Here is a 12,869-nt window from a genome sequence, read left to right as displayed (position 1 = left end):
CCCCGGAGCCAATTTTCCAGCCAGCGGATCGTGGAGGACCCAAGGCGACAATTGGCCAGTTTCTCCAAGAGGCGATCATGGGACACCAGATTGAAGGCTTTTTTGAAGTCAAGATATATGACATCAATCTCTTCTCCCTTGTCCAGGTGATAGGTCACCTGGTCGTAGAAGGAAATGAGATTGGTCAAGCAAGACCTACCCGCAACAAACCCGTGCTGGCTATCCCTTAAGATGTTGGCGTCGGCCAGTCCATTAAGGATGGCCTCTTTAATAAACTTTTCTAAGATCTTCCCCGGGATAGAAGTCAGGCTGATGGGCCTATAGTTAGCTGGATCCACTTTCCTCCCTTTCTTGAAGATAGGCACCACATTGGCCTTCTTCCAGTCTTCGGGCACTACACCAGAGCGCCAAGAGTTTTCAAAGATCCGTGCTAGAGGCTGGGCTATGATGCTCGCCAGCTCCTTGAGTACCCTGGGGTGAAGATTGTCAGGGCCAGCTGACTTGAAGGTATCCAGCTTCTCAAGATGTTCCTTCACAAAGTCAGCATTAATGGAGGGCAGGGGATCACCCTCACCCGGACTTCCCGGCCCTGTAGCGGGCATGGGCGTCCCATGGGACTGATGAAAGACTGACGCAAAGTACCTATTTAATAGGTACTTTGCTAGCAGGATCCTGAGCACAGGGCCATATCATCTGACCCATGGGGCTTGGGAATTTGGTCGTGGAGGATGTTGCCCCTGCTTTTCCTCCGGCTCCCCACATATCTGAATGTGGGGAGTTCTGATGCACTCCTGTGGCTGTGGGCAGAGATGACCATAGTGGCATGCAGGGCCTAGGGCAAATCAGCCTGTATGAGGCCCCTTTAACACTGTGAGGGCCCCACAAAGCGCGGGGCCCGGGGGAGTTGCCCCAATTTGCCGCCCTCCAAAGGACAGCCCTGGCTGTGGGCATTGGTTTGCTGATCAGCCCTCCCAGCCACATAAGCACACTGATACCCTTCAAGGCTCCAGTGTGCTCCTGAGATCGGGAGTGTCAATCAGCTGATTGGTGCTCCCATCCCTGGAAGTGCACTGCCCACATGCTCAATTTAAGGCACAATGGGAACCAGCCACAAAATTATTAGACGTATTTTGTATAATTTTGTGGCTTTTTCCCTGTTGTATTGCATCATTAATTGCATGAATGTGTGGCCAGGTTACTACTTAAGACACGGTTAACTGGTTATTTAAGTCTTAAATGCATCATCTGCTCATGGCATGATAGAAACTAAGGGTTCTCTCAAACCCTGCACTGACTTCTGAACATTAGACACATCTGTTGATCAAGAGACTCTAACAGATGGCAAAAAATTGATGTTTGACAGCTCCAAGAGAAACTTAACCTAGTGGTTTCTTCCTCCTTCCTTTCCAACCTCAGGGAGGTAAGGCATACTATTATAAGGAAACACCAGTGATTGCAGAAGATGACAGATTTGAAAGGTCAGACATCTGTTGGTTTTAAGAACAGATGCTGAAGATGGTGTGAAATGGCCACGTGAATCATACTGCTCATGAACTACCTGCATCCAGAAGTAAACCCAGCAATGGTCACACACTTAGTACAAAACAACCAGAAGCTCTCTTGCTGTGGCATCAAGAACCAGTGAGTATGACTGCAAAAATAGCATTAGCAGAAGAGAAGAGGCTTAGCTAGGATTTTAGAAGACATCTAAGAACATTTGCTTTTGTTAAGTGCTGCATATGATTTCTTGGATCCCTTATTGCATTTGGCAGTTGCTATAGCTAAGTGCTAGTCAGGAAAAAACCTCAGAAAAATGGTTCCAACAATAAAATTTCAGCTCTCAGAAAGTGACAAAGCCTTAAAGAAAGCAGGAGGAAAAAGAAACAAGATCAAGCTTTGTGCCATCTAAAAAGATTAGGGCAAAAGGAGAACAACATCCAGTTATACATCAGGCGGAAGGAGGGCTGTTTCTTTTCACCCCCCCAATTTTCTCAGAGAAAGAATAAAAATACTTGACCCTGATCATCCCGCTGCAAAGAAAAAATTCACCACAACCATTGTATTATAATGCCACAGAAGATTTGAGAAGGGCACCACTGTCTCTCATTTGTGGTAAGATTGATGCTGTGTTAGTTGTCCTCTAACATCTATTTTAATTCATATACTGACCAGCGCAAAGCTGCAACGATGAATTGTCCTAAAATCTTATATTAGTTTACCTTCATCTCTTCACTTAACATTTTCATGGAGTGAATGACAACCTGCCTGCAGCTCAGAAACCAATACTTAAATGGCTCCACTGGAAACACTCATTTCCACCAGGGTCTGAAGAAACAGAAGTGCTGTATGTCAAAAGCAGCAGTCCTTAACACTTGGGCACTCTAGGGGGAGTACAAGCTGATTCAACACCTATATCTCAAGTTTCAGCAACTGTCACTTGATAACCTGCAATAAGTCATTGCTAGAAACCTGCTCACATCTGGGGATAGCATAGATGTCAGAAAGATACTTTGTTCAAAGTGTCACAACTGTGGTTATTTAATGTGACTTATCATCTGTTAACTCCTGTTTATAAGATTCACTATTTTATAGCCACTGTGGTAAACTATAGAAATTTACAGTCTTAAATTATTCCCTCTCTCTCCATTACTATCCATTCTGGTATGAAAAATTTGCAATCCAGTACCTAATATTTTGCAATATAATACCTAATATCTTGCAGTACAATACAACGATGTCCAGGCTTGATATGGATGTTGCTTTGATTTAACATCTAGGTTTCAAATCACCAATTTCTGCTCAGCCTCCAAAATTCTCTTTCTAGATTAATACTTTTCTCTCCATTTTAAGCAATTCAAGATATAAACAATTTATCCATAGAGGTCATAGACATTAGGGCTGGAAGGGACCTTGCAAGATCATCGGGTCCAGCCCCCTACCCAAGGGGCAGAAAGCCAGCTGGGGTAAGATCACCCCAGTAAGATAAGCATCCAAGCATTTCTTAAAAAAGGTATCCAGAGTAGGTGCTTGCACCATTTCTGGGGGGAGTCTATTCCTGACTCTGGAGACTTGGCCGGTAAACAAGTTTTTCCTTATGTCCAGTCTAAAACGGTCTTTCAGCAGTTTGTGACTGTTAGACCTTATCTTCTCTTGGGGTACCCCGGTGAACAGATATTCTCGCAGTTCCTGATGCACATCCCTCATGTACTTACACGCTACTACCAAGTCACCCCTGAGCCTTCGCTTCTCCAGGCGGAAGAGTCCCATGCCTCTCCTCATAAGGCCTGTTTTCTTGACCTCTAATCATGCGTGTGGCTCTCCACTGGACTCTCTCATGCTTTTCCACATCCTTTCTAAAGTGTGCAGCCCAGAATTGGATGCAGTACTCCAGCTGCGATCTCACCAAGTCTGAGTAAAGCAGGAGGATGACTTCTTGGGTCTTGCTTGAGATGCATTGGTAGATGCAAGCCAGAGTTTAATTTGCTTTGCCGGCTACGGCATCGCATTGGTAGCTCAGGGGTCATGACTGACCACAAGATGAACGTAAGTCTCTTTTGGTCATGGTGCTAGAGAGTGCAGCACTGCTGAGCCTATAAGTATGATGTGGGTAGTTTCTCCTGACGTGGAGCACCTTGCATTTCTCCATGCATTTCTCCATTTCTTACCACAAAAATATAATTTTTTTTCAAATGACTGGTAAAAACAACTTTCTGAACAAAAGATTTTGGTTTTTTAATTTCACATCTGACCTAGTTGCATAAAAAGGACTAAATAACCTGAGAATGCCTTTTTTTTTTTTTTAATAAACATTTCAGGTTAACTGAAAAAAAGTTCTGTGTTGGCCTGACCCAAATCAATTTCTAAATATACTACTCATACAGCTCCAATATTTATATATTTTTTGTCATAAAAAGAGCGATGTTTAGGAAGAGAGGACAGAGATATTAGGAACTGAAAGATACATGCTAGATTTCAATAATGGGTTATGCAGATTTCCTGCACAACTCTCAGTCAGGGAACCAAGCTCTTACATAAAGCCATGAAACAAAGATACCAATAGGAATGAATATGGTTTTCATATCACACATATTCTGCAGCATTCTTTTCATTATGTTGCAATTTTCAGCTAGGTCACTAACGACTCCCTCAATACCCAACAGATTTATAATGGCAAGCATTTTCCCCATCTGGATTTCCTTTCAGATAAGGGTTATAGAATGGTACTCTTTCCACCCATGGCAGGAACATCCCATTTTATTTAAGAAATCAGCTTGCCTCTTATATATGCTTTTGTTAACACTGACTCAAGAAGAGGAGATGTTATGGTGTGTGCATTTGGCAGTGGTACTGCAGGAAAGCATAAATGTGGATTGTTGAAGCAGCACCATCAGCAGGCTGGCAAAAAATCAGCCTATTCCATCTCCCTAAAGGAAAAACAGGGGGCCACTGACATGGAAATGTAAGGCAACAGCCTCAAAGCAAGAAAAAACTCACAAGATTAAAAACCTAATATTTATCCCCACTAAAAATCCCAACAACAGTGCACATGTACACCCCCTGTAGCTGTATATAAACATACAATTTACAAACACAGCATATACACAGACATTGCTGAATATGATTTTTCTTCACTGGGGGTTGAAAGCCTTTACACCAACTGTCAGTCAAACATCCTCAGTGTCAGCATGTGTAGAGAAAGTAAAAGTAGCTGCCAAAACAAAAAGCAAGGACACAGAATAACTGTTATAAATAACCTCTTAAAAAAACAGCCAGATTTTCACCTGATGTAAATCACCGTGCCATGAACACAGGGGTGGATCCACAGGGAGTGCAGTGGCATGGCTGCACGCTCCTTTTGGACTGGACCATGCCTCAGAAACCTCTTGTGCCTTTTTTAAAGTCCCCAAACAGGTGAGAATCCCCTTTCTTCCCTTCCATGCTCAGTCATGACACCTCCCCTTCTCTTTCCCCCACCACCCAGCCTGCTGCTTTCCCTGGGCAGGGGAGCTTTCAGAGCCACTTGTGCCCACTCCAGCTGCAGCACAGGGGCTGGGCTCAGCTGGCATAGTGGCACTAGCAATGGGTGGGGTGGGTGGCCCCCAAGTCCCCTACCCTGCACCTGCTCCTGGAGGATCGGGCAGGGTAGGGGAGCCCACCCTTGACCTATTGCTGCTGTTGCTGTCCCAGATGAGCCCAGTCTGCATGCAGCCCAGCAGGAGCAGCTCTGAAGCTTCCTGCCACCCCAGGAACAGTGGGGAAAGCAGCAGTAGTGAGTAGGAAAGGGGGAGAAGAGAGGGGAATCTGAGCATGGAGGAGGATGGGGGATTCTTACCTGTTCTGCAGACTTCAAAAAGTCCCTGGAGGTTCCAGCAGCATAAGGCTGCCAGCACCAGTGGGCAGAGGGAGAAGCCTGGGAACTGCCACAGCTCCCTTTGCCAAATCTCAGACCCACTGCTGAATGGGTATCAGTGGAGCTCCATTGATTTCCACTAACTAAAGAATTAATCCAATATAAGCAAGATTCCTCAGATCTCATTCACTTGATAAGTAGAAGCAAAAGATGATCCGACATGATTAACTGATTGTATCAGAAGACTCAGCCAACAAATAAGACATACCGCAAAGGAAAGTTAAGAAAACTTCATAAAACCTAAAGCAGGTTCTTACCTGGCAGCTGCTGCTAAGAGGTTCTTGGCATTAGGAGCTCCAGGATCAACAGAGAGAGACTTGGCAGCCAACAAAAGCTTGCTGGAAGCCATAGAGATGTTCTTGAGGTTCCCTATTACTTGAATCTGGTCCTCTTTAGTCTGGAAAGCCACAGCAGTATAGCAGTAAACATGCAGCCCACATTAACTAAAGAGACAACTAAAATACAAGTACTGAAATTTGGAATTGAATATAATTACCCATCTAAAACTCCTTCCCTGCATAGAATTACATACTAGATATGGTCACTGACCAAAGCCTCTGCTATTCCAGATAGATGCCTCCAGTTCCATTCATACAGCAGAAAAAGAAACCCATATAAAAATATCCTGATTTCTAACAACAACAGCATTCACAGAAAAGTGGGGGGGAAATTTAACTACTTGCTAAACAATGCTTTTGTTGTCAAAGCTCTTATACATCTCTGCCTGGCACAATTGGTCCACATCATTCAGTGTGCGCTAACTATATCCTAGCACCCTTGGTGTAATTTACAGCCCTCTTTACCTTTTTGGGATTAATGACTTAATCACACAGAAATGTGGCCAAAAACACCTTTAGAAACACTTAATGACAGGGATTCTCCACATGGAGAAAAAGCAGTTTCTGGAAAACTACTCTGTGGTTTTGTTGGATAAAAGGCTTGAACTGGACATGGGACAATGTATTCATTTCAAGGAATGACTTAGAAATAACAATTTTCTACATACAACATGACAGAAAAATACAGTTTGATTAAGGTGCGTGGCAAAGAGCAGTGTTTTGAACTCCTATCAATAATTTCGGCAATTAATGCAGCACTTTCTTCTGTGTTAGAAATATTTGCAAGCAGATATTCTGTTCAGTTGATTCAAATAGGCTTTAATCTATATTTGCGAGCCATTTGCATTATTTGCTTTTTGCTCCACACAGTATGTCTCCCAAATTTCTGTTTCTGGTCTGACTGAATGACAACTTTTTAGGGAAAAGTCATCCCTTTTTATTTGATTCAGAAATACCTACGATTATTTTAGTTCAGCATGTGTTCAAGACAAACATTTCATAAAGTCTGCGAGTTCACTGCTAGCTGGAATTCCCTTGTAAATACGTTTGCACTTGTGTTTTCATTTTATCCTTGTGAATAAAACTCTCGCACCCAATTATTATTAGTAAGGCCCAGAGCCTCAAAGTTAGTTAGACACTTAACTCCTACTTAACTCCTATGAAATCTATGAGGCTTAGGTATCAAACTACTTTGAGAATCTGAGCTCATGTGATTAAAAATTGGCCACTGTCAGCACTGCAAATTACTTGTTTGCAAGAATATTCACAGGTGCTGCTTGCCGTATTTGCCTCTTTCTGCCCATAAAGTATTACCTATAAGGGACTCTGTCAGAACATCAGAGGTGTTACTTTTTTAAATTAAGAGCACTAATTCATAGCCCTGGAGACTGAAGTCATCCAGTTTGCTGTGGAACAGATAAACACCAAGGTGGCAGCAGGGTAAGTCAACTTACACTACACCCCATGGATATACTAGTTTTCTAACCTGGAGGGACAGGGATGAAAGAATGGCTCTGTTTCTATGTTTATTTAATCCCTGGGTTTTGGTTGGGAGTGCAAGACTGCCAGCTTGTGCTAACTGAGATGTTGTATTCTTGTGTTGTGTCCATTCTGGGAACAGAATGGTTTAACTTCCACTCAAAAGCCCAAACACTCCTTAATTAAAAACTGACCGCTGTCCTCAGATATAACAGCATTTAGGTGGACTGGATTTATCTATATGTGATCTCACAGTTCTTTTAAAGGACTTCAGACTGGTCTACTTCTTGTCATTAGACTATTATGCCAAACAAGAATCTGAAAGACTGCCCCACGCTTCAGACTGACCTGCAACAGGTCTTCTGAAGTGTGCTGGTACCAGCTATTCAAAAGGCTGACATATACAATCAACAAACACACTTACATGTTTTCACCTCTTGTTCTTCCTCCTATAAACTGGATGGTACCACTTCATGTAATGTGCTAGCCTGTGTTTTGCTAAATGGCTTCACATCCAGCCTGTCATACAGCTCTTTCTCATGCCAACTGTAGCTAAATGTTTCAAAGTGCAAAAACTAGTAATGTGTACCCCATTTTTAAAAAACTTGAAAAAACTACAAAATACTGTCACATCCACAAGGTGCTTTACCAATCTTCCCCACGGGTCAACTCTGTGGGGTTGGCAGATCCACAATGGATCCAATAACGTGTATCCATGTTACACCAAGTGGAAGTACTGAAACTAGATTTCAAAGGATTCATTATATCTCAGCTATCCTTTTTACCTTGATTTTTTGGAGCACAGGCACTTATCTCTAGGAGCTGCTCACTATCTGGAAAAGCAATGGACTACCTTCTGCTACACAGTTCACAAAATCAAGAGAACAAAGCTCTGATTAAATGAAGGAGTGTAGTCATTTTCAATCAGTACCAGGAATCTTGTGAGCGTTGTGAAAACTCCGTAGTCAGAACAGCTTGTTATCACTGACCCTCCATCTTTGTGCAGGTTGAGACTAGCACAGTTAACATCCCTACATATCCCAGGTAGGTCAGCTGTGGACTTCAGGGACCAAAACTCACTTGTGCTTGACCAGCCATTTCAATGCCAGCATCAAGGAACTCATCAAAATCATCACTGAACTTTCCAGAGGCTGCTGCCAACTCTCCACTTTGACCCCGTGTAGCATGAACTACTTCTCCTGCTGACTGGTTCAGATCTGCTGCAGCCTGGTTCAGTTCACTTTGTGCTTCTTGGAAAGATTTAGAACTTGGAGGCAGCTTCAAGAGAAAAGAGTTAATTTCAGTGACCAACTGTTTAGATAAACCCTTAGCAACTATGCAGCTCTTGTACCATTCAAAATGTTAAAAGAATGCATGTGGATGGTCCCTGGGATTACACCTGGATTACTATGATTTGAATGATGAAAAGATAGCCTTTATTTTAGAGGTGGGACTAAATCAAAACCTGTATAGCAGCCAGCCTAGTTTTGCTCCCTGAGTGAAATGAACCCTAGATTTGGAAGTGAGAAGTATAGGCCTCTACTATTTGAACTCCATGTACTAAATCCATTAACAGGAAGACTAGGCGGCAGTTATCTTCTTGCTTTGGGCAAGGCAAAGGACAGACAAATGGTCATCAATGCCTTCAAGCTACAGCAACCCCTAAGTTTGGGATTCTTTCATATACAGATCCTGGTCTCAGTATGGCGACTTTTCATTTATACTTTAGATATTGGGGAATTAAGGCCAAGTTATTTATCTCCATCTCAGAAGACACCTGGAAATATTCCTTTTTTTGTCTTTTATTCTACAATACTGGCGATCTGCGAGTCAGCCACGAACTGTGGAGGTTCTAATGATTAACTATTTGGCAGAATAAACATCACAAAATGAATGTACAGTAACCAAGTGGATTTTAACTGGCTCCAAATTATGTTTGAGCCCTAAACTAACTAAAGCATGCACTGACTAAAGGTATTCAGATTCCTTCAGAATGAGATCCCCTGTTCACCCAACAAACAGGAAGATTCCCGCTGCTTCTGGTAGTGATGACACATGACTGAACTACACAGCGGCCACACACCTCAGGCAAGTTGCTTGTGGTTACAAACTATAAGTGGCATTTAAGGATAGAAATATGGACACAGCTTTTAATTTATTTAAATTTAATTACAATAGACTCAGTACACTTTTTTAGAAGGGTGCAATAGAAAATGGGGATTGTGACACTGTCGTAAAGAAGTATGAACGAATACTGCCTGATAGCAGGGCACCATGGTTCTCTCACTAAGTTGAAAGGATAGCTTTGTATTTTTCAAGTCTTTGCATCTTTCAAAACTGAGACTTCCAGTAATGGAGCTGATGGTGATCTAGGCAGGGTTGGCAATACAAATTATCATATTTTTGAGTCACAGCAACATGTGAGTTCTCTCCAAATCAACAGAGAAGCTTTTCAGTCTAAAATACTGAAATGGGAAAGGCATTTAGAGGATATTTCTTACGAATGAATTTAACATATGGAGAACCCAGGTCAGGTTTTGCCCCTCTGAAATAATTTACATAAAAATATTTTTCTCACCGAATCAACAAGTAGCTTTTTGCTAGATTCTCCAATACTCTTCAAGGCCACATCCACATCCTTTTGTCCAGGTAGACAATTCACACAGTTATTCAATGAATGAGAAACTGCTTTGGCCACCTGGAAATATACATGCACATGAAATCATCAGGAATAGCTGACTGGGTCCTGTTCAACAAGCTTTAACCTTAAAGGGCAGTTCACCTTTGTGGCAGGGAACTTCTAAATCCTTCTCTTGCTATAACATGACTCCTCCTCTAAGGCTTGTCCCTTTCTCAGTTTCCCAACTGCAGAAGAGCAACTGTTGCTCATTATACTCACTCATTTGGCAAGGCAGTGCCTGGACTGGAAACTTGTAATGGGCATTCAAAAGTGTTATGCAGAAAGGGGCTGTGTGGAAAGCAAGTTAATGCTGATGAACCAAAATTGATTTTTAACACTGAGCAGATGACAGCTCTTACAAAGAAATAAGTAACTAGTCAGCCAATCAGGTGCTAGCAACAGAAAAAGGGCATATATGATGCTTCACGTAAGCTTCAAGGAACTGTTATTTAAACATACCCCCGCAATTATGATTTAAAAAGCCAAACAGCCTCAGGACCCTCTGACCAAGAGAAAAGGATCTGTTGATCTGATAAAAAAAATGCTGATTTGATGTGATATGTTTAGAAAAGTTGGTGTGTCATGATTTATATTTCAAGCACACTATGATGACTCAGGATTGTTAAATTGGTAACAGTGAGAAATCTGTTTAGTTTCACAATTATAATCTCACATGTAAATATCACAGGGTTTAAAGGTGCTAACACATGCAATAGTGTACAGATGTCACTCCACAACTTAAAATAAATCTTCCTAAGAAGAATTACATCAACTCAATGTCTCCAAAGCAGCCTATTTCCTAGCTGCATCAGCTGTGCTATTTAGTGCTGTGGTTTCAACAGTCAAAGTTGTTCTCTGCTGGTTTTGTGCAGCAGGCATAGAAGGTCATGTCACAATTTACCTGGGCTAATCTTTGCTGACTCTCTGCATCCCCAGGTGCTGCCAGAGCCTTCTTTGCTTCCTGAATAAGCATAGCAGAGCCTTCCATGACATCCCTTGCTGAATCTAACATAGCATGTGCTGCCACAGGGTCAGTAGTAGATGCCGCAACCCCTCGTGCTGCCTGAGCCAAAGTCTTCAGAGCTTGAGCTGTCTCTCTGGCAGCGACCCCTAAATTCAGATTTCATCAAGCACTCTGTTAGTATCCTCTAAGGCACAATCCTTTTTACTCTCTGGCAGCCTATTTGCTGGTAATAAATCCATTTCAACATAAAATTTCAAACATTTTAAAACAAGTCTTTCAAAGTGAACACTTCTGATACTTACATCACCATGCAGTTTGAAAAAAGCCATAGAGTAAATAATACACCCCAAAGAGCATATTCCAGGGCAGTTCTAAACAAATGGACACTTCCTTCTTATGTCAGGAAAAGAAGGAAATTCTAAGATTTTTAAATTGCTTTCAGTTGAAACTGAAGAAAAAAAAAGAAATACTTAACTCTGAAGGGTAACATTTTAAAAATGCCTAAGTGATTTAGGAGGCTAAGTCCCATTAACTTACAATGAGTCTTAGAAGCTAAAATATCAGTTACTTTTAAAATATGACTCAGGACCTCACTCAAGATCAAAAAAGCAGAAGAATTTCAACCAAAAAGCAACATGAAGCTTTCTAAAACAAAGCAACTCAATATCACCTTGTCTCCTTATGCAGTGTGCGCACAAAGTGGAAAAAGGTACATAGCAGACCTTGGGAAACTGGTTAGGTGGCCTGGCAGTCTGACCCAGATACTGAAGAAGTTCATCAGTGATGAAACTAAGAACTATGGTTCAAGCTGTAAAGGAAGAATGTTCTTTTATCTGTCTGTCTAATTCATCCTTTACTGAAAAACCAGACAATGTTCTTTACTCTGAGTTTTTAAAACATCCTTATTAGTCTGTAGAATAAAAATTGCTACCTACACAACAATGGACTATTACAGATCCATTAAATGTTGGTGGTCTTTTTACTTTAAGTACAGAAAGGCTAAACATGCCATTTCTACTTTAAAAATTCCCTGCAAAAAGGTTCTCACTCCCTGTACAAGCCTGCTTTGTTATAGGCCTTTGCTTTCCCATCTATAAACATTTACAAAGTTATACAGCTGGAATGTAGTTTCACAACCTAATACAAATTACGGGGCTGCCAATTCCAAATGTATTAATGCTAACACATTAACAATTTCAGTGCCACAGTCACAAGTGAACATTTTTAAACACAACACTTTTCTTTGTTACTGCAGAGAAAGAGCTGTGTTATGTATAAATGTAAAAGAAGTTCAGATCTAGACACAGCAATAGGATTGGCACTGCTTAAAGTTTCCACCTTTCCATTAAACAGCCTACAATGCAACCTTTGCCTTTTTGACATTTGCCATACACAAGAAACCACAAAGTTTCTCCCAAAATGATAAATTCTTTATCAGGAGTTGAAGCAGTTCTCCCTCCCTATTTAAAAGGCAGGTTAGTTAGCAGGATGCTGGGATAGGAACTAGGAGACCTGGCTTTTACTTCCCCCTCAATAATTCTTGTGCTGTGGGACCTAACAAAAGTCACTTCACCAATCTGTCTCTCCATTTTCCTTCCCACAGTTACTCTGATTTATTTATTTAGCCTGTAAACTCTTTAAGGCTTAGAGTCTTGAAGTGATCACCCCTAACAAAACAGGGTCCTGACTACAGAGGTCAATAAAAGCTATTGTAATATTTAAAATATTTATAAATATTTTATTTATAACATCAGCACTCTTAGGGGAAGTTGACTAGAACATTAAAAGTAGCTGAAATCTGAGTCACAGTTCTCTTATCTCCCAAAAAAATGGGGGATGGGAGATTCAGTTTTTATGTTGTTGGCTCAAAATTCTTTTTCTGTGATGTCCTTTTAATCCTTTTAATGATCCGATCACAATTTTCATAGATTCATAGATGTTAGGGTCGGAAGGGACCTCAATAGATCATCGAGTCCGACCCCCTGCATAGGCAGGAAA

At 41.5% G+C, this 12,869-nt stretch overlaps 1 protein-coding gene across 4 annotated transcripts in view; it reads right to left on the bottom strand.

The window, feature by feature from the left end:
• Positions 1-12,869, bottom strand: part of TLN2 (talin 2) — a 383,471-nt gene that overhangs the window by 109,907 nt on the left and 260,695 nt on the right. For all 4 annotated transcript variants that reach the window (XR_003095489.1, XM_025211171.1, XM_025211172.1 and 1 more), the window contains 4 exons: positions 10,809-11,017; positions 9,806-9,925; positions 8,308-8,505; positions 5,668-5,807 (listed from right to left, as the gene is read on the bottom strand). Coding sequence is in view for 3 of the 4 variants with exons in the window: in XM_025211171.1 (XP_025066956.1) it covers positions 5,668-5,807; positions 8,308-8,505; positions 9,806-9,925; positions 10,809-11,017 (667 nt within the window). In the remaining variant the exon portion in view is untranslated. The remainder of the gene's footprint in view (positions 1-5,667; positions 5,808-8,307; positions 8,506-9,805; positions 9,926-10,808; positions 11,018-12,869) is intronic.

The sequence above is a fragment of the Alligator sinensis genome, unplaced genomic scaffold (assembly GCF_000455745.1).
Source record: "Alligator sinensis unplaced genomic scaffold, ASM45574v1 scaffold291_1, whole genome shotgun sequence".
Classification (NCBI taxonomy): Eukaryota; Metazoa; Chordata; order Crocodylia; family Alligatoridae; genus Alligator; species Alligator sinensis.
Note: the sequence above shows the minus strand (reverse complement) of the source record. Positions and strands in the feature narration are given on the sequence as shown.